This window comes from Fusarium poae, chromosome 2 (genome assembly GCF_019609905.1).
Source record: "Fusarium poae strain DAOMC 252244 chromosome 2, whole genome shotgun sequence".
Classification (NCBI taxonomy): Eukaryota; Fungi; Ascomycota; class Sordariomycetes; order Hypocreales; family Nectriaceae; genus Fusarium; species Fusarium poae.
The window spans coordinates 4,147,513-4,172,389 of record NC_058400.1 but is presented as its reverse complement, the minus strand read 5'-3'; the positions used below and the strand labels follow the sequence as shown (position 1 = coordinate 4,172,389).

Below are 24,877 nucleotides of genomic sequence, written 5' to 3'. Positions count from 1 at the left end.
ATCTCATCACTTCCTGCCACCAATATCGCATCCGAGTTTCCTCAGTCTTGCCTTGTCCTTCCATCATGGTCCGACGATCCCGACCCTCGGGATTATAGCCGATGGAACCATTCCTTATCTCGTTGAATCCCACGGCAACAGCAACAGTGTTTCTCGTTTCATATTGAACTTTGCTTGACGCCACAACCGACAAGACTTCTCAATAAGTTATCGGTCAATCCCCAAGACAAATTATATCAGCCCAAATATAGTTCATCTTGGCATCGTATGAAACTGTTAGACCACTCACGCGTAGCTCCAATCTAATTCATAGGTCAAGCCACATTTAAGAGTAACAAGCTTTTGGGTCAAACGGGAGGGGAAAGCCGATAAGGGGTTTCGTCGGTACATGTTCCCTAGTGGCACTGACTAAATGATCATTTGAGGAGGGTAAGATGATGGAGATTCCTTCCAACGCATCCCTACCTTATCTTCGTCACCGCCTTCAAAATGTTATCACTCGAACCCTGCCACATGCATCGTGGGGTGAAGATAGACTAGACTTCACTTATCACTTTACTCTGTCATTTCTAGGTCTCGGATGCAATGTCTTATCCTCTGCTGTACTCCGTAGCTTAGAACTCCAAGCAGATACTCTACTTCAGAATGAACACCACGTGTTATATAAGGCGATATTATTAGTCCAAAGCATAGAGGGGAAGCGGAAACACGCCCAGGGCTTAGAGATAATAGTGCGTAAATTCAGTTGATACCTCCAAGCCTTATCTTGAACCAATATGGAGATCTCAGGAGGACCAATCACAAGCTTTAAAATCTCGGTAGACCAGTTAATACATTGGTTAACTTTGGTACGGAATCTACACGACCGACGTGCATACATTTCTATGCCATCGGATATGTTGATCATGATTACCATTGCGCCTTCCCCTCTTCAAAACTCAATTTCTCGAGACAGTAGATATTTTTCTACTGTATTTGGGGTTAAATCAGATATCCAGTCCGCAATCTGGAGGTTACGATTTTGCTTTGATGGCACTGGTACAATAGTGGTCCTCTGCGCGTGTTTTCATTAACAACATAAACAAGTCGGATGTAGGGATCCAAATAGAAAGCTTTCTTCTTATTCTTCCATCGTAGTTCTAGTGGGATAGGCGGGGGTCTTGCTTTGGTTTGTAAACATGAGCATACATACCACTTGGTACCCTTACGGTGTTACACAATCCCTACAACCATGTAGGCCCTGACAGTATTATGTCTATATTTATTTAAACGGGAATCTAATTTGTTTGTCTCTATATACTAGATGTTATGCTATGTGTCACAAACACACTCTTTCCATCGCTGGTACGCTCAACGTCAGTCAGCTCTGTAGAATTGCCACCACGAATCTCAGTAACTAATCCGATCTCATCATCTCTCACTCCCCATTTTTGGTAAGCTGACGGTGGGTGCCGCGTTCGCTGTGTTCCATTGTTCCCTGTTCCTTGGGCGTAGTCACTAGATGGCCCTGTCGATTGTTCACGGGATTTACCACGTGAAATGAACCTTCGAAGGCCCGGGAGGCAAACGACTATGACAGCTGTGGTCATCTCTGCGGTGGATAAGATATCTGTTGATCAGGTCAGGGAAAAGTCGAGTTTATTAGGGGAGGAAACATACTGCCAGATTCGTCTTCGAGTTCGAAATCAGTTGCATTATATGCAATAAATCGTGAAAGGCTAACCATCAGGGTAATGGCACCCAGAGAGAACACGCCGATAAGGGCGAGTTTCTGCTCCTTGCGAAGTGTAATGTGCTTAAGAAGGAAGAAGGGATAGAGAAACGCGACCAAATCTGTAGACCAGTTCAAGACCCATTGAATTACAAAGGCGGCGTATGAGTTCCATGTCGACTTTAGTTGATTCGGGATAGACCTATAACAATTAGCCAGTCGGTCTTTACGAAGTATGTTATAGAAGTAAGCAGTACCAATTGTCGGTAATGGGCTGACATATGAAGGTGTCGGTAAGAACTGTCGCAGTAAGACAGCAACCCAGATAGACGGAAACTACCAGCAGCGCGTTCTTTAGCCGTCCCGAGATCCTTGGTATCAAATTCCAGTAAAACAGTGTGATAGAGATCTTGGGGAGGTAGATTCCAATGTCGAAGAAATATTGTGCCACAAAGACGATCTACAAGGCAAAGCAATGTTAGTTCCTTGGCGTGTCCATCCTGGCAAACAGATGATCTCTTTACGTACCTTGAGGTACTCCTCCGAATCTACGAGAAGTTCGGTTGTGTATGCAGGGTTATCGATGAGGATTCGAAGGGCTAATGTCGAGCAAATGAACCATCCCAGTGTAAATATCCATCCTGCCCAGGCAAAAAGATCGGTCGGTGTAAAGATGGATTGGTGGGAGAGGATGCGCGCCCAGCCACGGAAGATAAGGACGACAAAGGTCAGGACAAGAAGAACTGCCTGGATAGCCTGGAGGGTGTTAGAAAAATGAAAAGGTTGCGGGATTTTTAGTGCAATCGTACAATTGAAGCATTAATGCTAACCATGCTGAAGGTTTTAAACAAGGAGGGTCGCCCTCCCTGATCAGGAACAAAGAAACGAGCGTAGAACAACGGCAAAAGACAAAACAAGGAATGGTCACATTTGAGGAAACATGGGGAATAAAAAGAAAAAGAAATGTCGAAAACGTTTGACAAGGGGAACAACGATCATGGCAGGGACACACAGATAATGAATGATCAGGGAACCCTGGGTCGTTAAAGTTTTTGTTGGTCGACATCACTAACCAGAAGGACTTCTAGTGCTTGATAGTTTGTAACAAGCTAAGCTACTGTTGCTACTAGCTTCGCTTTGATGGATCTTTTAGGGAAGGTCACAGGCTCGAGTGACAGTTGAAAAAAGAAGCTTACCAGGTGGATTTAAGGGGAACTTGACCCAATTGAGGAGTTGTTGGTCAAAAATGAGCGGAAGTCTTCCATCCTGGTTCTATCCACAAAGTATCCATAATCACTTCACGGTTGGTAGCAGTGGGATTCAATACCTGGTCATTGGAGATCATGGAAGGCTGAAACCAAGAGATTGCATGCACGCCATCACATCAACCCGGTTAATTAATTCCTGCAAGGTTGAGAGATGCAGCATCATGTCTTCGGAATTTTAGTCATTACGTCTAAGGAATGATTCCAGACGTCAACCACGTGTCGTTAATCTTTGACTAAATGAGTGGCATTGCTTGATCCTCGGCCACTAGAATAGTAAAAACCTTGAGCTGAGGAACTAAACTGTCCATTAATTACCGCTGTGCAGTGTCTCCAGCCGTTTCTGGATAGTCGCACCGGCGGCAGGCTAAAAGGCACGGACTATAGTACTACTACCATCACTATTTCCGCGGGTCATTATTTCTCGCTCCGAGACCAACTTTAGACTGGTTGTTAAGAGTTAATATCCACAAAGAGACCTTATTAATTGCCAAGACGTTTCATTGGATCCAAAAGTGTTCCCTTTTCGCTTCCCGACAGATCAGTCTCGGCCCGTAGTCTCGCTTGGGATAATCTGCGCGCGTGGACTGCCTTTTTCCACCACAACGTGGTTTATTAATTAGAGTTTTAACATTTTTGAACTAGAAATCCACAACGATTTTAGTCGTGGCCTACTAACTCTAACTGGCCTCAACCGTTTTTATTTGCGAGTTTTATTCGGCACTAGATAATACTACGTAGTGAGTATATCGTGAACTTGAAACATCTTAAGCCTGCAATATCTGAAACCGAATCTCAACACTGGTCTTTTATTCCTTGTTCAATTCAGACGCATGCGCTTCTTCTATATTAATCTTGATACGTACCAGGGCTTATGTGGTTTTCAGAAATGGGGACCCATACTATCCAATATTCTCCTCACTGCAGACACAGCCCAGCATCGGTATCGCACAAATACAAATTCATTTTAGCAAGAACTCCTCGTCTATTTCTTCCGTCTTCTTTTTTTTTACAATGACACGATTGTTAATCCTCTACCGGACCGCTCGATTCAACTTCTCTCAAACGGTGGGTGAGCGGTTCTTAAAAAGTATTAGTGGCAGATGCGCCAGCTTGTATTGAGAGTTGATGAAGATTCGACTTCAATGGTTGTATAACCAAGCTCCATGGCGTTCACTTCGATAATAAAAAGAGGTGAAAGAGAAAGGGGTTAATGAAACAAGAAATCACGTTTCTATGTTTGATTTTAGGGTTCTACCAGCGAATATGACTAACTTCAAAGAACACAAGCTCATTAACTACCGCCTCATACCGTGAGCTCACCTCGACATAATGTTTCAAAGTTATCGCTTGCAACTTAGATGAGAAGTCCGGTATACAGCTGGCTCCGAACCTAACAACACACTATATTCTTCCGTGAGCAATCCATGTTCTGACCAAGTTGCATTCGACTAGTGTTGATATAATAATATATATATTTACATGAGAAGCAACGATCAAAATAGCAAGAACTGTGTGTTGATGATGCCCCTCATGTATCGACCTATTGCTTAGTTGCAATATCATACCCGCTGTTATGGCTTGCACCAAAGCTGGTTGAGCATAGGACACAAGAGGAACTAGTCTTCTCATATAGAACGCTCCCGCAGTCATTATTCTCACTACAGGACTGAAGACAGCCGAGAAAGCCAACTCCATCAAATTCGCCAATCGGAAAGCAGGATACCCCCGTATCGCAGGTGATGCTGAAAGTTTTGCCTCCGACTGTAGCTGGGTTGTCAAGAGCAGCACATGAAGTTGGATCGGGACCCACGGGGGCGGCTGATGTAGTAGTGGCAACTGAAATGGTGGTGGGCTCGGCGGTCGTAGTCGAAGCCAACGTGGTGGTCATTTCGACCGACGAGGTGACTGATGATACATCTGTTGCTTCAAGCGTGCTCGTAGGCTCAGCAATTGAAGTTGGCACCTATGTAGTGGAGTCAGAACTCGATTCAATCTCGGAAGTCGCAGTGGATGAGCCCGTTTCCACGGAGAGTGTTGTCAAAGACCCCGTTTCAGTGGTTGTAGAAACAATAGAAGGACCTGATGAAGAGCGTTTGCATGGTGAGGCTGAAGCAAGTTGGCACGAGGCCAAGAGCTGAAAGAGTAGTTAATAGGACTTCATCATGTTCCCTGTGATAGGAAAGGAATGTAACAGAAAGGGACAACAAAAACAATAAGGTTCTATCCCTGCTTATAGATCTACCTATCCTCCTATTTTTGTCTAATCATATCTAAATTGCAGATAAAGTCAGTCATTTTCAATAGTTGGCTGAATCTGGTGAACTATCATGTTCTACCTGAGTTAGGGCAGGACTAAACCAAACGGTTTGAGTTAGTGGGCTATCTAGATAGATCGAGACTAACACATTGTCGCCCGTATCACAATGGATTGTTTAAATTAACCAAATCCTCTTTAATTTTATCAAGCTCCGAAGAGGCAAATAAATCCATCGTCAAAACCTTAGTAGCATTCCAGTAAGATGGTTACAGCATGCGATGTTGTTAGGGAGGGGTATTGATTGTGATAGCAAGCGTCGCTTTCGGCGGCAAGATACATAGTAGACTAGTTAGAGAGGGGCTAAGGTGGGCATTGGACATTACCCTTGCACGCGGCTTCAGGATCCAGCATTCCGCCATTTCGGCATTGACGATCTCCCTTACCATGTCGCAACTAAACTAGAGTGTGGAACTAGGGACTAGTCTAGATCCCAATCCTACAGCGCAATCTGTTCAATTCAGCCGTTAAAACCGACGCTACATATAGCCAACCGGACCATTGCATTCACGATTGGTATCCTTGGGTCTCCACGGACGGAAATGAAGGAAGCATAATATATATGTGGTGCATCTTGTGTTTAAACAGGCTTCCCGGCATATTGTGCATAAGAAGACACCTGGACAACTGTACAACCAAGTCTTTATTCATTGATTTTGCTTTCATCGGGAATAGCCCAAGAACATGTCCTACTTGTGATACTTTTCTCGGTTGCCGATCTTGATATTCAATCGTTCCATGCATAGCATGCTATACCCGAATAACTATTTCCTTCCTATAACACGTCGCCATTATCAGTGGCACCGCTCTTTATACGTCCAATATTATACGACCTGGATAGTTAACACATGACTTGGCCGCATTTTAAGAGCAAGGAGTAATTGAGTCTGGTCAGTCGCACTGTTTGACTCGTCCGTATGTTGCATGAAGAGCAGCGCAAATGACCTAGTAAACTGACTTGGTCTTCCCGTCGAGGACATCTCGGATAAAGTCTTCCAGGCTTTGGCCTTTGAGAGAAGGATACAGATCGCTGGCGAGGACATATCCAAGGTACACCGCATTCTCAGCGGTGTTGTCGCCCCGAACGCCCCAGGACATCCAATAATCCAGGATTGCTTTCCCTTGCGACAACTCAGTGGTATCTTTGAACTGTGCCAGTTGAGCTTCAATTTGTTCCTTGGGCATCTACAAGCATCTCGTCAGTTTTCTTATCGCGTGTGAGGCTTTGGGGCTTAGGTTACCTCTGTGCGCTCAGGCTTTTCACCAGTAACCTTCTCGACCAGTTCAAAAACCTCGTTCTGCGTTTTCGATTCTGTGTATGCAAAGACCTTTTTGTTTATAGTGCGGTCGTCACTGATTATAACGGCAACGTATCTTCCAATGTCGTTCAGGCTAACCAGAGCAGATGGTTTGTTCCCGCCACTGATGATGTTGTTGTTTGGAGCCGTGAGGCGGCCTTCAAATTTCCCAGAGGGTACGAGAGGGAGTGTGATCTGATACCACCAGCCGACATCGATCACTGTATAAGGGAGATAGATGCGCTGAATGTGGTCCAGAATCTCCTCTTTCTGCAAAGGGATAGTCGTTAGTCAAAGTCCATATGGACAGGCTCACAGAGACTTACAATATCGCGGGCCATCATAACACCTCGAGGCGCGACAGTTGCAAAAAAGCAAGGTACATATCGCTTGACTCCGGCCGCCTTGGCTGCGATTGAAAGAGGAATCTCGTCATGGAGTGCCTGATAATAAATGGCCGATATGACTACGTCAATGCCTTTCAGAGCAGCCACAAGCTCATCCTGGTTACCTTGAAGATCAACGGCAACTACCTTTATACCTTTCTCTTTCAAAGCGACTGTCGCAGGTTTCTCGATCGAGTTTGGTCGAACCAGGGCTGTAATGTCCTATGCGTCGTCAGTCATCACGTCAGCCAAAGACAGTTATGAGCAGCATACAAACTGCGTGTCAGACTCCAGGAGGCCATTGGCGATGGATCCTCCGGTAGCGCCAGTGGCTCCAACAATTGCGACCTTCATTTTCGTTTTGTTATTTTATTCTTGATAGATTCTGTCTATAGGAAATGAGGAGATGAAGGTTAATATGTCAAGCCAAACTCCGCAAACTCCGCGCAATACAACTGCCGTTCCGCCTCCACTGACCGGCAATTGTTAAGCGGGCTTCATTTTAGTGGGCGATTTAAGCCTGAGGGGAATTGCTATCGGTTATCACGGACTTAACGTGATTTGGACCCCGACGATTCGACGTCAATCGTGTGCCCTTTTCTTGGAGATTGCTAAATATGAGACATAATGTCGATATCTCTTGAACTGAATCAGAGCAACATGGATACCCTCCAAGTTGAATCGTGATAGATGGATGTTGGCGAAGACACATGTAATTAATATACAGCCACGTCCACAGGCTCATCATGTATGTCAGTTTGGAGGATATCCGGACCTTGAGCAAGATGTTTTAATGGCTTGGATAGTCTCTCAATCATTAGATTGACTTCCAATATTGTCCAGCGGTCATCCAAACATTGCTTCTGGGAAGCCAGGCTGGGTCTTTTACACCCAACCCATCGAGTGTATCCATATGCTACGTCCTTAATAGTAAGTCCGCGTCAATTCCTGACAGATGGTAGCCTGTATTAGTAGTCTGTATGGTTCCAAATCATTTATACAATGCCTTGTATAAAAGCATTCGTTTCTCTAATAAAATGTAGCTGCGATAAAAGTCTTGATGGCACGATCTCAGAGGGTGGTTCCAGAAGCGGGCCCTCTAATTTTAGTGGTCTCGGTGAACATGGCCAAATCCTTCGAGAAAGGTCGGTAAGTAAAACATGTCGCGCATTGCAGCGTCAAATTATGCCAAACACATATGCCTTATTATTCGCTATAATACCAGCTTCAATCATACGATCAGTGAGATCTGGTCAGATATCGAGCCATGTCGGTTCCGAAAGCACATCAATGCAACAGGTACTCGCAGTTCTTGGTGAGTCCGCTTCCCCGTATGAGTTGGCAATGACATAATTCAATCTTTACAACAGATTGGCAATCATACCACTTCAATTGGCGCGTGAGTAAATGCAGATTAGCGATTGCAAGTTTTAGAATTAGGCTTGCAGTGTGAATCCCACTGACAACTGGGATAATAGATACGTCCCAAGATGAATGGTGCGCGAAAAGCCGGAGAAAATGGACTCATTCTCGCAGCATCAAAAGGGTACCTATGACTTGCCTCAGCTGTCCTTGACTTGGATATGTCTTGAAGATTATAGTATTGCTCAGGATATGGCAAGAAATGTTGATCAACGAACAAGAGAGATGACTGCGGAGTAGATCTGAGGCGCTCGGGTAGATGGGTTGAAACAAAGCCGTATCTCTAGATAATCTTGCTTAAAGAAAGGCACCATCTCGGTCTTACAAATCGAGTGTTTATGTTGCTCCACGTTCCAATCTCAAACACTCATCAGTGTCTTGTTTGTTACAGTTGTCAGTGCATTAGAGTATCAGCAGATTCGATACGCAGATGACTTTGCGGGTTGGAGAAAGCAGACCACGACCCCACAAGTTCCACGCCATTTCATTAGGGAGCTGGCACCACTGTAAGACATGCCCTGGCAATGGTCTGACTTGTCGCTGTCTCACTACAACGGAGCGACTCGACTACCTAATTAATGATACAACTGGTACAGAGTAGTATACATTTTCATTTCTCTATATGGGAACAAATTGATATAAGATAATGGGAGAATCATTCACTCTCCAGCATTCAATCCATCATATATACCAACTCCCTCAAGTCCAACACCACAATACAACACAACTATCATCATGACTACCAACTCTTTCGGCGGAGCTCTTCCTCGCTTCGATTTCCCTCCTCAACCACAACCTGCCATGTCCCGCATTGCGCGCGTCAACAAAGCACTTCCAGTAGTGTTGCTCGCAGCCACAGTAGCCGGTAAGCCGTTTACCATCTAGCACAGCCAGGTCCTCTACTAACCACCATTCAGCACTGGCTGTCAAGACAAGACAAAACTTTGATGCACCCATCACTACATCAATGTTATTTGCCCGTCCGCAGAACTTGGTGTCTCAAGGGCAGATAAGCATTGACAAGAGGAATGGCGATGTGGGATTGAAGCCAAAACAATAAGATTAACATTGGACATTGTGAAGAAGCACGAGGAAGCGATTTACACCTGTTTTAGATATGAGATTAGGGCTGGTCCCAATACATGGCATCTTAATTTTTACTCGTTGGTTTTATTCAACACATGTCCTCAAAATAAGCATCGTGGGAATAGAACCCCCTCCAGAAGATGCGCCTAATACATTATTGGTTCCAACAATGACAGTGATCTCACATTCCATGCTGAGAACGCCGCAAAGAAGTGATCTATCAATTGGGCGGTATTCAATGTTCCGATGCAACTGCGGAACCAGCTCCGAAAGATCCATTCTTGCCTGAGTTTGTGTGATAAGATAAGAGTTGATCTCAAGGTGCTAAGAAAATTGACAGCACGGACCACGGACGAGAACTAAAATTAGTCAGTCAACTTATGCCTCTATTACTGGGATTCGCATGCTGTTTATTTTTGTACCCTTGGATACAGAGGTCTCTGCTGGAAGGAACCTTACCCTATAGACACCATTCAATATTGAAAACCCAGTAGAATGGCGCCAGAAAGAATTAAAAAGATCTGACGATAAAAGCAATGCATTTATTATTAATTCAAGATATATTCCTATGCGCATTGACTTCTATGAACATAAAAGTGGTCTGTATTTTTTATGCGATCTCGAAATGAATTTATTTTTGCAGTTGTTTTAGCGCGCATTAAGTTACTTCAATTTGGAGAATCAAGATACTCGTCGACAGTTAGGAGATACTTTGGTTCAAGCGCATATAGCACCGATATTCTTGTACTCCTTATCTTCCCACTAGTGCCCCGATATCAGTCCGAATTTTGTGAACACGATAAGCCAGGTTGCTCGGTACGGGTATTCCATGTTCCGAAAACCAAAATCCTTGTCGGCCGTGTCCATCATTTTCTCTTTTCCGTCACTACCAAGAAGTCTATGACGTCACACAGCGTTCCTCAACGTTTGCAACAATGACATTCTCGTTCACGACGAAAATACTGCTGGTCAGCCTCGTCTGCCTCCTCTTCGCAAGCCGAGTGTCAGCCTTTGGCGCGGGTGAAGTGGCGGGAACTAGCTCCTTCAACGGTTACGTCTGGCGACATGGCGACATCGCAGAGGCACTGCGGTATTTGCCTGCGAGTTTCGTCACTCACTATCGCTTTACGGCCCTCGAACGACGTCAAATATACTTTGGAAACTGGTTGAGAGACTTTTCGCAGATAATCGATACAACGGGTCTCGAAACCGTTCCTGAACCCGTGTTGAGAGCCATTGTCAGCATTTTGGGTTTCATGGAATTTGGGTTTGCGACCGACGAATTTGACGTCACGCGCGAGAGGCTGGGATGTTACACCCATGTGGAACACATTGACAATCCCAAAGGGTACCCCGACAATGCGAAAGACGTAGACGAGAGGCTTCGGGGGCCTGTCGATCCCCGAGAACTCGAGTTTGACCCCAAGACGGGCATGAAGAATTACATCGCAAACTCTGGACACGGTTGGGATACATCGGCTGATTACGTCACGCGCCAACTCCGCGAATGCATCCGGCTCGGCCGGGACAAAGACCCCAAGTCCAAGAAGGAAGCCTTTATCCATCTCGGTGCAGCACTGCATACTCTTGAGGACTTCTCAGCGCACAGCAATTTTACCGAGCTATGTCTTCAGGATCTTGGCGAGGCAGATGTCTTCGCTTTCGTCGGAGATGCCTGTCGCGTTCAGACCCCGGGATGGAGAGGACGAATGGTTCCGCCTATTGTGACAGGAACATTTGGCATGCTTGACATCTTTCACAGTCTTTTAGGTGAGGCTGATGATATGGCTGTCCTTCAATGCAAGGGTTCCCTGGAGAACCTGGAAAACGTAAGACCACAACTCTCTTGATGGAAAATACATACTGACCTTTGTAGGAGATGAACATAGGGGAGATCGCGTTCCAGCATCTGTACGACATTCTCAGAGCTGCCATCGAAGCCCTCAGCAAGCTTGCCTCCAACACTACAATCCACGATCCCATCCTACAACAACTTGAAAGCGTCGGTGTTCTATTCCAAAAAGCCGAAGAATCCAAGAAGGCCAGCACAACAGCCGAAAGTAGCCTCGACGCGAACAACCTCTGGCAGACCATCGAACCCATTTTCTATCTTCACGATCGCATAAAGAAATGGATCCAGGAGCGAACCGAGACACACGACGACGAACCCTTGTCGGAGGATTCAGGCACGCAGCTGGGAAAATATACAGATCAACTCGTGTTCAAGTACCTGAGTCTCATGATTGAGAGTTCCATCATGCAACTGCGCAATGCGCTCAAGGCGGCCAAGGAACGTGTCGACGCGGAAGCTGCGAAATCTACTTCCGCAGAAGTTTACCTCGATGGCGAAGGATCGGATCCTAGCCACTCGGATATTTCCAAAGACCACTTCAGCAACGTTCTCAACCAGCCAGCCGGCCTTGTATCAACCGTTACTACCAACTGGACTACCCAGCAGGTTGTGAAATGCTGGGACGATCCGTTCCGCGACGAAGAAGAAGCCATCCGCCAGATCTTGACCATTATGCATCACCCTGCCTTCCCAGGTCGTCACAAAACACCTATCCAGAAGTACATGTTCACCGCGGTCGAGGAATGGTGGAATCACAACACTGCTTCGGAAAAGGAGACAATCCGGGGCATGCTCACCAAGGAAAGCGTTCGCAACAGGCAGCACGAGAACCACGCCCTGACACTGAAAGATTTGGAAGGCAAGAGAAAGGGGGTTGCTGAGTTCCCTGGTTCCCGGCCCAAGATCAAGCAGAAGCCCGCCAAACCGTCGCCTTTGACATGGGCTGTGAGCACGGCTAAGACTGATGCCAAATGGATTTTTGGAGCCTTGAAGAGAGGAGCAAGGGATCCTGTCGGAGCAGTCTGTTTTATAGGAGGCGGCGTGTATATGCTTTTCGTTCAAATATTTTTGATCATCACGGGCGTTTTTGGACTTTGGAAGGCGAAAAAGGACTAATGAGGTAGAGATGATACCCTGATAGATGAGAGGTATATATTTCGTTGGTACAATTTCAGGCGTTTGGGAACGTAATACGGACATACACAAGGGTTGTACTACAATATAGCCGGGCGAGCTGCGTTCAAAAAGGTACTGATTCAGTGACTGAAAGAATCATTATATTCGCTTTGGTAATAATTCATCTCAATAGAGCGCTAAAGTTTTCTATGGTCATTTTCTCGACCGATTTTCTTTTGCAACCCGCGTAATAGCCTAGTCGTTCAAAACCGACTTGACGTGGACCGACTTGAGATGAACCGGCCTTGTGCATCAAACCAAACACCAGCCGGGGTTTGGTAATAGCGCCAAGCAAGGAGTATAAGATCCTCTCGATCAGTCGGGTAAAAGTAGGTCGGCGTGTTCGTGCCGATGCTTATGCTATAATTCGTGGCATTATTCATACCGTTGTTCATGCCATTGGTCATGCCATTGGTCATGCCATTGGTCGTGCTATTGGTCGTGGCATTGTTCGTGCTATTGGTCGTGGCATTGTTCGTGGCATTGTTCGTGGCATTGTTCGTGGCATTGTTCGTGGCATTGGTAGAGCCACTGGCAGAGCCACTGGCAGAGCCATTCACATTGTCTCTGGCTTCGTCCCAAAGAGCAACTATATCGCGCATCAAGTACCTCGGTACGCATACGACTTGACAGTTGCCTTGAAGGCCGGGGTACGACCCGGGCAAGAGATGCCAAATTCCTTCGAGATTTCTCCCCACCCAGCGTTCCTCGAAGATGTTAGACTTGGTAACTATGCAGTTGTGAATAGCCAAGGTCAAGAAGGAGCGGCGAAAGATGGTATTGTATTCGTTAGCGGCGCCGGGCCTGTAGCCCCAATGCACTGGGTTGGGCCAAGGTCTGGCGAACGGGGGAGGCGCGACGATGGGCTCAGGAGAAAAGGGAGACACTGGCATGCTAGAGGTATTGTTGTTGCTTGGCATGCTAGAGGCATCGTTGTTGCTTGGTGTTGAGTTTCGGGTATCTGTCTGACCGTCTGTGGTGGCGACCAAACCAGGGGACGCTTTAGGTCCGTCTACCTGGTACCAGGAACGAGGTTGGTGTTGGCGATGGTCATCCATGCTTGTGGATATAAAGAGATGTTTTGTATGATGATGATGGTGATGATGCTTTGGCGATGCGAGAAAGTCGATGTTTGGGATGTGATACGTGACAAGATGTTGCGGGTATTGAATGGTGTTGTATCATGAATGTGTAAAGTCAAACTGATTACGGACAACTTGGAGGCTTTATATTTGGTTTGCTAGAAGGAGGCACTACCTAAGAATACTACCCTGTCCTGAGTGGCAGGTACCTAGGCAGGTAGTTGGCCCTGCCTTCTAGAGAAGGTCACCATCAGAGACGAAAGTAGTAGGTGAGCTTTTGCTATTTGGATTAGAGTGCTCAGGTTGGTTATTCTGGAACAGGTAAAATTCATTGTTTGTGTTATTGAAGAGTAACTGGACTAGAAAGCCAACAATAACAATCAAGCCCTCTCCTAATCGACCATATCCATATCCATATCCATATCGGAGCTTAAGTTGTTTTCTGTCAATGCAAAACCCAACAGTATAGCTCCTTCCACCATTCAATTGAGCCTCTTAGTGTCTGGAGCACTTGCGCTCGACGTGATGCCACTTCTCGCCCTGGGGACAAGCGCAGGTCTTGTGCTCCTTGAGAAAGTCCTTACCGCTGTCGTGGCAGATGCATTCCTTCTTTGCATCATCGTAGTAAGCATGTCTGCCGCAGTGGTGGAGGATGCTCCTCAAAGAAATGTGCTTCTTGCATTTCTTGTGCTTCCTCTCGAAGATCTCTGCTTTGTTGTGGCATACGCATTCCTTCTTCTCCTCGCTGTAGGAAGCGTGCTTGCCACAATGGTCGTGATGCTTGTGCTTCTTGGGGTCACGTTCCTCGATGACGTCTCGCTCTGACTTGGGTCCCTTCTTATCCTTGGACTTCTTGTCATCCTTGGACTTCTTGTCGTCATCCTTCGTCTTCTTGTCGTCTTCCACCTTCTTCTTCTTATCGTCCTCCACCTTCTTGACATCCTTGGACTTCTTGCACTTCTTGTGGTGCTTCTCAAAAACCTTTGAGCTATCGTGGCAAACGCATTCCTTCTTTTCTTCGTTGTAAGAAGCATGTTTACCGCAATGGTGCAGGAGCTTGTGCTTCTTGGGATCACGTTCCTCGATGACGTCTCGCTCTTCCTTATGCTTCTTGTCTTCCTTCTCTTTCTTGCACTTCTTATGCTTCTTGTGGTAGGTCTCCCCACTGACATTGCAGACACACTCCTTCTTCTCCTCATTGTAGGAAGCATGTTTGCCACAGTCATGATGGCCGTGATGCTTGCTGCGCTCCACAAGACTTCCAGGCTCGGCCGCAGGGTTGGGAATGGCAGCGACAGAGGTCATGGCGAGTATAGCGCCAAGGAATAATTTATTGAAGAGCATGATGAAGGTTTGTTGAGATGGTTGTATGTATGAAAGAGTAAGCTGATGAATCGAGATTGATGTGAGTGTTGATGTTTGGGAATTGGAAGGATGTAGATGGATGTATATATAAGAATATAGACCAGCAGAGTCTTTGGTCTGTATAATACACTGCCAATAATAGAAACACTGCAATGTTAGCCTCAGTAAAGCGGTAATTCATTTCCCCTTGGTTTATTCCGTTTTCTTCCCGTATCGCTCCTCAGGGTCTCCGTGATACTTTCCGACTCGGAACTCGGACGTGGTCTAGACCGTTGATCAACGGGTGTCGCGGACGGCAGATCGGCAACTAGTCAATTCCTCCCATACTTCGTCCCTGTTCCTCGTATCCAGACTCCAGTATTGGGCACTGCAATCAACTGTACCAGAGGGCTAGGGCCATTTCGTTTGATGTCGCTGCCATCCATGCCTTACCCAATTGCCGGTAATGCTTGGCAGAAGTCCCACGACCACGGTAGTGGTGAGGAGTGACAACTTCGGAACCAACGACATCCGAGGCTGTGATGATCTTAAAAGCGGATAAATTACGAGGCTCAATTTTAACAATGTTTCAAGGTCTACACTGGTTGGTTATACCGTAATATACAAAGGTTGACGCGGCTTGTGGCTGTATCCTGGATTCTCAGACTCCCCTACGGACATGATCTGTTGCGCCATGTCAGATCAGACTACGATTCTCTAGCTTCAGGGAGGTAGGTGGTCGGGAAAAGGAATTAGAGGCGAGATTAGCAAGTCTCTTTATGCTGTTAAGACCATAATCTCAGGTCATTCGTCTTCATAACTTGAAGCTTAGAGGTCATCCTTTCTAGCGACCTGGACGATGTTGACAATGGAGTGAATGCAAGGACGTAGTGCTGTCAGAAAGTGGCGCAGAAACGACTAGAGACATCTATCGAGAAGCCAGACAACTGGGACTTTTGTGTAGCCGATACGCGCAGCCCAACCAGAGGATAAAAGACTTTCTCCGCATAATACAGACTTTTTGGATCTGAGACTCTGAGTAAGACGTCAGATCTAAGTGTGAGCGGCTATGACGGGACGGCTGTCACTGCCGAATGATGGTTTTTCAGGAGAGTCTGGGTCTTCGGCATGCTCCGAGCTAATTATAGCGATGAGTACGTGGCTTGCTTTGCACTGTTTGCCCCATTCACTAGCAAACCCATTCAGACTTATCCAATCATACAAAGGGCTCAAACTCTATATGGAAACTCTACGACACGGGCACCCAGCAACGTCAGAATTACTGTCCCGTTTATCCGATTGATGAATCTGAACAAGACACAAGACGGAGAAAAGGAGATGGACTTTGTCAACAGTACGAGAGTATATGACCATGCCCAAAAGAGTAAAGAGAGGAAGGCGGTGCAATAATCTGAGCCCGACCAAACCTAACCTTCAGGTTAAATTTTAGGGGCGGTAAAAACCATAGAAGAGTCTTGATGAGAGAGATCTAATAACACCCAACATAGAAGTTCAGTAAACCATGAGAATAATAGTTCTCTACTGACTACAGGAAACTCTCATTGAAGAGCAAGGTTAACATTTGGCCAAAGTTGTATCTAGATAGTAAATGCGATTAATGTGAAGGTTAGTTTCCAGTATTTATCCATTAACTAACTCACTGTAACTTTCATGGTGGCCCTACAGGAATCTAGGTTTCCAAAACTTACACAAAATATAAGTCAACTACCTGTTCGCCTTTGCTCTGAGACTCTTCTTCCTTTCTTCTCACTTCCCTTCTCAATCTCCAAAAAACTGAAATCAGCACGATGACTTCAAAACTTATCCAACTGCTGAGTGATCAACACAACCCGAACTTGAGCATCGTGGATGAAATTCTCTACAACATCGGAATCGCTGGAATTTTCGCGTTACATGCAACATGTAAACGTTTACGATGGCTAGTTCGTCACATGACGGACTCACCCTACTTGCTTAACATCAATAAGCACCTTCAGAAATACTCCAAAGATCCCACTCGCTTCAGATACGAGCTCGGTAAATGCGATGGACTGATGGCAGGGTCATTTGTACTGAATTTCATTACCTTTGGCAGCTCAACTAGTCCTAGACTAGACATCTACATCAATAAAGGAGCCCAGTCACTAGCTTTCATGCGATATCTTAAGAACGATGAAGGCTATGGCGAGTATAGGGAAAGACACGATAGGTATCTATATACCCACAAAACACATTCCGATGTGAGCATCCTTATCCTGACGAGGAGCACCCCGATCATCAACATAATCGCCGGGGCTAACACGCCGGCTGATTTGATGTTTATTTCCTGGAACAAAGTTTACTGTCCGTTTCCATTACCTACCATCAAGCGGCAAAAATTCTTCCGTTTCTGGCTTTCCGTTAACTACAAGGGAAGAATATGGCTGAATTATGCAGCCGCTGGGTGGAGAAGGCGAGGCCTAATACAACCTAAGGAAGCTCCTGAACTCGCCCCTCAAGGAGCGCGACGATATATCGGCCATCAGGGGCCGCTCATTATTAACCTTGGTAATTCTCCAAAAGGAGAGTTCACTCCAGACCATGTCCTCGAGAACGACATTTTTTCAAATCAAGTTTTCAATAATTTTGAATATGAACGATTTTGTTGGGTCTTGGCCGCCAGATTGATACCGTAAAGTCAATGCATGAGGAACCGGCACTGAGATATATACATTCCATCGGGTGTGCAGGGGAGGCGCAAGTTTCATTGAAAGGCATTGAAAGGGTTCCTGATAATGAAACTTGGACAATGAGAATATGTTGAGATCATAAAGATGAATCCAAACACGAGGCCAGAATGCTTCTTCGTCTTGGGCAAAAGGTGTGTTTGTCCCGATTCTGCTAAAAAGTCTACAACGTCTACATGAGATTATGCGGATGACCATATATCCACATGGTTTCGAGAGTGGAGGAAACAAAAGACGACCTTGTCGCTGCTGTCTCCGAAATGGCCATTAGATCTCGAGTTTCTCTTAGCACCTATCCATCTACGGACACTATTTAGACAGTCACGCCTAGTGGGTAGGCAACAGAAAATAAAAAAAGACCTATGGACTTTAGAGACAAAAACAAATAAACTAAAAACGATGTGCTGATTTCGTCTCTTGTACACCAAGGCATGCCTACTGTGACGACTTGTATCTGCCATATACAGTCAACCACATACTCTTATCATCCTACAATTAACAAATGCTCTGTAGCCCATCAAATCTAAACCAATCAACTCTCAAAGTTTCAGTCCCCTGACCCGTGTAGGGGTCAAGAAAAACCGCGGAAGGGTCTGGGTGGGAGATGGGGGGGTTTTGGTGTAAGCCATTCCGTTGTTTTTCTTGACCCCGAGGGCCCGTTAGACCCTTGCACGAACTAGTGATTCTCGACTTTGAGCTGAAAGTGGTTACTAACCATAACAAGTAATGATCCGCGCCACAACACGATTTCACCAATTGCAACAGGTCACCTTGTTTCTCATGGCGTCGAAGTTTGTCTTTAAATGGTTACTATAACGCCTTTACAGGGGTAATAGCAAGGGGACTCTGCAGTCAAGCGGCAAAGCGATAGCATTGCCAAGAAAAGGTCAAGACGGACCATCCCCCACGAGATATTCTTCATTGTTCTTCCTTGGTTACTCTGTACGACTTGCAGTAGCAAAAGCGTTTATGCAATGTTGGAAACCAGCATTTCCTTTCTCAAATCCTCTGTGCCAGTATATCACAATGCTGTCAAGTCCATCATCTTCAAATGCGCAGAGTTACTTATGGGTATCTTTATCTATAAGCTTTTCTCCTTGATCGCAGCCCGCTCAAACCAGTTCACATCTTATCTCATGTTCACAGAAGATTACATTCAGCGTACCCTTTACATCTCATCACGCGGTCTATCACGAGCAGGTCTCGTCGTCCTTGCCTTTAGTCTTCTGAACATCGTCCTTTCGCTCTATGGCACCCTTCTCTGGGCATTGGATGCTCCTGGTTACATCTTCAAAGCTTCAACTGCCACAATCGCCGACTACACGGATTTGCGGAACGAGAATCCACCATACATCGTTCAGTTGTCTTTAGACCCCTCCCGTATTGACGATTCTACACAGAGGCTGTCGCAGATTATTGGATCTGACCTCTTTCAACCCGGACTGAATTACACCTTGACTGGCCAAGTCTCCAATGAGGACGGCGCGCCAGAAGTTGTTCCACAGACAGGACCAGCCGATGTGGGTGCTCGGGTCTGGCTCGATGATGATGGTCTCTCTGTCTCCATTGACGTCAACCTCGTGTACTCCCCCAACCCAGTATTGAAGGACAAGGGCTACGATGTGAACACCACCGATGGTGACGGATACACGGTGTGGGAGAGTACATTTGACAATGTCTTCTCCCATGACTTTATTGAAAACATCGCTGGGAAGCCCGAGGTCCATTGGGACACCGCCTCGGATAGGCTGGCTGATTCCAGATACATCTTGCCCAACAGATACGATAACATATGGTACTCCTTTGGTTCAGGTGGTGGCTCAGCTCTTATGAACCAGGTCTTTACAGTGACCAAGGGCAAGAGGCGTCACACTTTCTTTCAGTCCACGTTCAAAACGACTATGCTCACAACCTTTGGAGATCCTCTGGCTGAGAAAGATGTGTCAGACCTTGTAGAACGGACAGGACATTTTGATCACGATTACAAAAAGATGCTTTCCTCTAGCCGCATCATCGATAACATGATGAGTGCTCAAAACCAAAACATGAGCTATCATTATGGTCTCAACACAGTTTCGAACAGCAAAAGGTCTACGTTACAAAACACATGGGGTTTCTACACAGTAGAAACCAACGGCAGATTCTTGTATACACTTGTCCGTCTGACGAGCACTAACATGACCCTCATTCGATCCGAAAACATTTCGAAAGCGCCAGAGCCACAGGAGAAATGCGAGAAGGCAAACTTTCAGGATGAAGCCTACGGTGGCAAGTTCGGCCGATCTGACTGTCTCGGTAACTTGGCCGTGGATGATCCGAGGTTTTTCGGCCTGGTTGACACTGCTGCGGTGATGGTCGCTCACGATCTTGGCGATGGACGATCTAATATCAGCTCCAAGTCACTGGACAACAATGCCTTGACCTGGATCCGGGATAATGCTGAAACTGTGGAATCACTCCTAATTTCAAGAGCTTACAGTGTCGGCATCGACCCGTCTCTTGTGTACATCAGCGTGGACAAACTCATTGTTGCCGTGTCTTATCTCCAGCTAGCTCTAAGCTGCCTGGCCCTGCTCGTCGCTATAGTTTTATGGATTGCTCTCATGATCTTCGCTGATGCCCACTGGGCCAGCTCACTGTTGGCCAATCTGATCCATACTACAACAGAGACGGGCGGCTCAAAGCCTGGGTATATGATGCGTGATCCCAATGTAACCTTGCAGCCCATGGGGAAAAGAAAGCTTCTGGCAGTGAAGGGAGGGCAGGTCACTCTGTGTTCTCCTACCTCCACTTACGGAGAACAGACAACCGGTTATGTTGATGATACGAAAGGTCGGATGACAGCAGAGGGCTATCCTGTGGTTTATACCCAACCTTACAACGGAGGAGAAAGACTGATGGCAGGATTTGATCGAACACAAGCATGAGGATGGAATGCGTTCAGGTATATGACACTCGACAAAATTGCAAATAGGTTGAAATATAATGTTGGACATTACGAAAGCAATTCTTGCAGACTCTTATCAAAGTTAAATATGTAAAACACATAAACAAGAACGACAACAGCTTGGATAGGTTTCCCTATGCGTCTCATCTTAACCCACATCGGCCTTGTCAAGTATTCACTCGTAGTCATACCTACCATTAGCACAAGACGGATTGCATATTCAATTCCCAGTCGTTGCTTCGAGTCAATACATGTCATGACTACCAAAAACACTCAATGGCTTATGAACTTTAACATTGTTGAATTGACACGCTATTTAAATAACAAAATTGATCTAATCACTGGCCTTTTCTTTCTTGGACCTTTGGATTTCTCTCATATCTCCATCGCTTGCTGTTATCTTGCACATGCCACCTCGTCATAAAGGCACCTTCTTCCACCCACTCAGCCCATTCAACACCCCACCTTGTCTCGACGGCTTCCAAGAACGACACAAAGTCAAAGGCTTGTATACCGTCTGTTTCCAAGGGATCAGTAGAGACATCACTTAGTCTCCACTCGACGTTGTCGATGAGGGGGATTGTCAAATGACGCTCTGGGTGACGAGCATCACGAATGTTGAGCATTGCTCGGCCAGGGTTGATGATAGTAAATTGCCAGTACCCTTGCCCTGTTTCGTTGTTGCTTGTCTGCAAGGGTCTTAGGAGAGATTGGCCCTCGTAATTTGGTAGTAATGACTCTGCGGCTTCTCGACTGACACCTTCCAATGAGCCTGTCTCAAGAAGCATATCGAGGATTGTGGGCAGAACCTGGGTAGAGTGAACTGCATCGTGAACATCGAACGAAGGGAGAAGAGGGTGAGACAAAACTAGAGGTACATGGTCTGCTCCAACGCTGGGATTGTAATAAGGGGACGCCTTATTGTTCTCGACCAACGAGACGCCATGATCACCAAGGAAAACGATCAAAGTCTCGTTGGCAACACCCTGTTCGTCAAGAAGGTCAAGAACTTTCTTAATCCACTTATCATCATAACCCTCAGCATTCGCGTAATCGGAGAGCTCCTTGATCTCCTTTCCTGAGCCCAGAGGAACAGATGTTTCGTTGGCGGGAAGTCCGTAGCTATGATGACTCGTGCTTGTGATATGTGTAAGAAATACTCGGCCATCGTTCTTCTCGGCATCCTCAAACGCATCACGGATGTAGTCCTCAAGAGGATCTTCTTGGAATCCAAAGTAGTTGATATCCTCCAGCTCAACCGCTCCGTGTGTCGCGTTTTCATCCCGAAGCCAATCTCGGTCAATTGTGTTCTCCTCAGGGAATCCCATAGCTGCCATGAGCTTGTCGTGGTTATCGTAGTGGATCGTAGCAGTTTGGAAGAAGTAGGACTTCCATTTTGAGGAAGATGGGTCGGCCTTGTTCATAGCGTCGAAGATTTGAGGGAGGCAGGGCTGGTAAATGTGTCGCTTGTAGTCGAGGTTAAAGTCTGCGATAAGAGGATTCAGGCCACAAATTGTGCCCGTGAGACTTTTGAGAGTGTATGTCGCGGATGTATATGCGTTTGTGAATCGGGGACCACCTCGCTTTGGGGTCTTGTCATGCTTGAAACCGTCGTCGTAATCGCCTGTGATGTAATTGGCGGTAGGCATCAACGTAGACATTCTTTCCAGTGCTTCTCGGGGAATCTTCTTGTTAGGGTATGAGTCTTGGAAACGGTTCCAGAGAGGACCATCCTTCTTAATGGGAAACACGTCATTTCTGGTGCTTTCGAGGAGGAACATGATCACATGCTTCACAGGAACATCCTGGAGCTTGCCTTGAAGCTCCTCTAGCAGAGGTTGGTCAAGGTTCGAGATCTTGGTAGGATCTGAGGCGGAAGAGTAGTGCATCTCGTCTGAAGTGTACCAATCCTCGAAGCCAGCCAGTGACTTGCCCTTGGGTAGCCAATTAAACTTGGGTGGCTCGGCGACAGCTGATCGCTCATCCCACTCATGCTGGATGCCGACTTTGAAGTGTGATGGTAGCTGGTCCAGGAGAGGTGAGGTTGAAGACATGTCGACGAATGGGAGAAGGCCAGCAGTCCAAGAAAGGAAGGTCAGGGATCGATCACTGGGTCGTTCGAGGGACATGACAAACAAGGTGAAGATGAAGACATGCCAAGAAAGATAAGGGATACTATGAAAGAGACGTCTCACGGTCGAAGGTTGCATGCGAACACCACAAACTTTACGCATGCGCTGTGAGAGGCGAGAATAAGAAGTTTGCGACTTTGCAAAGTCAATCGAGTCTTGAGACAAATCGTCGTCGCCATCGGAGTATTGGTTGTCGAATGCATCGACTTCAGGCTTAGGGATTCGGCCATAAATGTTTCTCTTTCTCAACAAACGATTGGCTGCTCTTCCCGCGAATAAGAAGGGAAAAGACACAACATCGGCGCCCCATCCGAAGGTTGTGTAACAAATATCCTGCAGTGGCCAGCTGACTAACAATAGGCCTGCCAGGACCAGGATCAGGGTGACAAGACCGGAAAGGAAGATCGCTCTTGACGTGGGGTCAGAGACCATGTTGATGTTCTGCCAATGGATTTCGGATCCGGCGACGAGGTAAAATGTAACGGAAATAACGGCGAGGGCGACATTGTAGACGATTAAGAAACCAGCAAGGGTAGCGGTTGTGTATTGTGCGATCTTGGCTGTCAGAGGAGGCTCGAGGAGAAGTCGTATTATAACAAGAAGGACGATGTCTTGGATAAAAAATGTACCGAAAAAGGTAAGTAATCGAGACGTAGCAACGGCAGTGCGATGGCTGTGGATATGTGAGAGCTTGGCTGCCAGGATGGTCAAGACAGCAAATGTGAAGATGAAATGGCGGTTGGCAAGACGAGAAGCCGACTTGGTCAGCATAGCAGGTAGACGAACCATAATGACTTGACTATAAAGGAATGAAGGTATAATAAAAAAGAAAGAAGGTAGTCTAGTCTAGTCTGCTGAGGCAGACAAACCAAGCACAACCAAGTCAGGGATCACAGACAAAAATGCAACAGAACAAAACACAATCAACTTTTTTTCCAGAAAGAAAAATAGAAAACGGGAAATATGGGGAACATGGGTTTCATTAATAAATATCGTTATTCTTGTTCCCCCCTTCTGTCCGTCCCATCCGGAGTCGCCATTCAGTTCAAGCACCTGATACGAAGGGAAACGGGACCGCTTCAGCCTCCGAGCTCCTTTTTTTTCCATTTAGTCGGGTCCTTGATCTTATGTAAAAGATGGAGGTCGCGTGGGCTGTTTCCCTTAGACGACTAGCTTGTGCTCGTCTCATTTCGTATTCATCGGAGCTCGGCACCATTTCTTACTCTTTCTTAGACGTGATTGGCCAAGCATGGATTTTGAACATTTCTTACGTCAAGCCGAGGTGCCGAGAACTCAGCTTTAAATGATCAACAGTGGAGTAAGCTAATTGTACATCCAAGAATAGGGGTCAGGTCAGGGCTAGATTTAGCCTGATGCGGACTGGTCAGGGCAATAGGGCAGTTGAGTTGGCTGTGCATGACAGGATTCTGGCAATTTATGCCGAGTCAGTCGATTTGTGTCATTCAGTACATACAAACAAATAACTAGACTAGTTAACTAGTCAGAGTCTAGAATCTCTAGGCTAGGCTGAAAGATCGACGTACATGGCCCCCAAGCACCAGTCTTACTTACCCGAGACCAATAGAACGAAATTCACCTCGTATAGATAAATACGCCTTAATTGCTTGAGCACCCCTTTCGGTCGTTTCCTTGTCTGGAATTGATGACTTGTGTCATGAATTGAGTCCTGTCAAAATTGTCGTGTCATAAACCAAGCACAGACTGTTTCCATCATCAGTTGGGTGTTTTAGTGTGAAACAATTTAGATAATTTTAACTACCTACCCGTGACACCAACCTTCAATTATCATGAACTTCAACTAAAGACTTGGGGAGATGGCTATGATTCTTTTCGAAGACTTATCAAATCAAAATGACAACAGCAAGTCAAAATAAATGTGACGTCGTTCAAACTACAACTTTGGACCTTGTAAGCATTTTTGCAAATACCGGTTTTGTGGTCAGAATCCTTGAGCTACAACTCAAGTTTAGTTAATGGTGTCTGACATGGCTGTCATGACAGATTAGAATCATCAACCCCACATTAAATAAAGTCTAGAATGTTGCCATTACCATTGTTGAGCCAAGAAAGTCAGGGCAATAATTCCCTTCAAAAGCCTAAAAGAGTTTTGTA

At 46.0% G+C, this 24,877-nt stretch overlaps 8 protein-coding genes across 8 annotated transcripts; 3 read left to right on the top strand and 5 right to left on the bottom strand.

The window, feature by feature from the left end:
- Nucleotides 1-1,292: 1,292 nt before the first annotated feature.
- FPOAC1_005258 (uncharacterized protein) lies at nucleotides 1,293-2,544 on the bottom strand (the record flags this gene model as incomplete). Its single annotated transcript, XM_044849788.1, has 5 exons — nucleotides 1,293-1,609; nucleotides 1,660-1,913; nucleotides 1,969-2,171; nucleotides 2,240-2,467; nucleotides 2,521-2,544. 5 exons carry the CDS (start codon nucleotides 2,542-2,544, stop codon nucleotides 1,293-1,295), a joined length of 1,026 nt encoding a protein of 341 aa, XP_044708498.1.
- Nucleotides 2,545-4,519: 1,975 nt separating this feature from the next.
- FPOAC1_005257 (uncharacterized protein) lies at nucleotides 4,520-7,331 on the bottom strand (the record flags this gene model as incomplete). The annotated part of the gene is made up of 5 exons (XM_044849787.1): nucleotides 4,520-4,942; nucleotides 6,248-6,478; nucleotides 6,535-6,861; nucleotides 6,918-7,199; nucleotides 7,251-7,331. The coding sequence occupies 5 exons, from the start codon at nucleotides 7,329-7,331 to the stop codon at nucleotides 4,520-4,522; spliced, it is 1,344 nt and encodes a 447-aa protein (XP_044708497.1).
- Nucleotides 7,332-9,134: 1,803 nt separating this feature from the next.
- Nucleotides 9,135-9,459, top strand: FPOAC1_005256 (uncharacterized protein; the record flags this gene model as incomplete). The annotated part of the gene is made up of 2 exons (XM_044849786.1): nucleotides 9,135-9,264; nucleotides 9,317-9,459. 2 exons carry the CDS (start codon nucleotides 9,135-9,137, stop codon nucleotides 9,457-9,459), a joined length of 273 nt encoding a protein of 90 aa, XP_044708496.1.
- A 961-nt stretch (nucleotides 9,460-10,420) lies between these two features.
- FPOAC1_005255 (uncharacterized protein) lies at nucleotides 10,421-12,453 on the top strand (the record flags this gene model as incomplete). Its single annotated transcript, XM_044849785.1, has 2 exons — nucleotides 10,421-11,314; nucleotides 11,362-12,453. The coding sequence occupies 2 exons, from the start codon at nucleotides 10,421-10,423 to the stop codon at nucleotides 12,451-12,453; spliced, it is 1,986 nt and encodes a 661-aa protein (XP_044708495.1).
- Nucleotides 12,454-12,716: 263 nt separating this feature from the next.
- On the bottom strand, nucleotides 12,717-13,571 carry FPOAC1_005254 (uncharacterized protein; the record flags this gene model as incomplete). Its single annotated transcript, XM_044849784.1, has 1 exon — nucleotides 12,717-13,571. The coding sequence occupies one exon, from the start codon at nucleotides 13,569-13,571 to the stop codon at nucleotides 12,717-12,719; it is 855 nt and encodes a 284-aa protein (XP_044708494.1).
- Nucleotides 13,572-14,090: 519 nt separating this feature from the next.
- FPOAC1_005253 (uncharacterized protein) lies at nucleotides 14,091-14,939 on the bottom strand (the record flags this gene model as incomplete). The annotated part of the gene is made up of 1 exon (XM_044849783.1): nucleotides 14,091-14,939. The coding sequence occupies one exon, from the start codon at nucleotides 14,937-14,939 to the stop codon at nucleotides 14,091-14,093; it is 849 nt and encodes a 282-aa protein (XP_044708493.1).
- A 3,862-nt stretch (nucleotides 14,940-18,801) lies between these two features.
- FPOAC1_005252 (uncharacterized protein) lies at nucleotides 18,802-20,592 on the top strand (the record flags this gene model as incomplete). Its single annotated transcript, XM_044849782.1, has 1 exon — nucleotides 18,802-20,592. The coding sequence occupies one exon, from the start codon at nucleotides 18,802-18,804 to the stop codon at nucleotides 20,590-20,592; it is 1,791 nt and encodes a 596-aa protein (XP_044708492.1).
- A 358-nt stretch (nucleotides 20,593-20,950) lies between these two features.
- On the bottom strand, nucleotides 20,951-23,533 carry FPOAC1_005251 (uncharacterized protein; the record flags this gene model as incomplete). The annotated part of the gene is made up of 1 exon (XM_044849781.1): nucleotides 20,951-23,533. One exon carries the CDS (start codon nucleotides 23,531-23,533, stop codon nucleotides 20,951-20,953), a length of 2,583 nt encoding a protein of 860 aa, XP_044708491.1.
- Nucleotides 23,534-24,877: the final 1,344 nt, after the last annotated feature.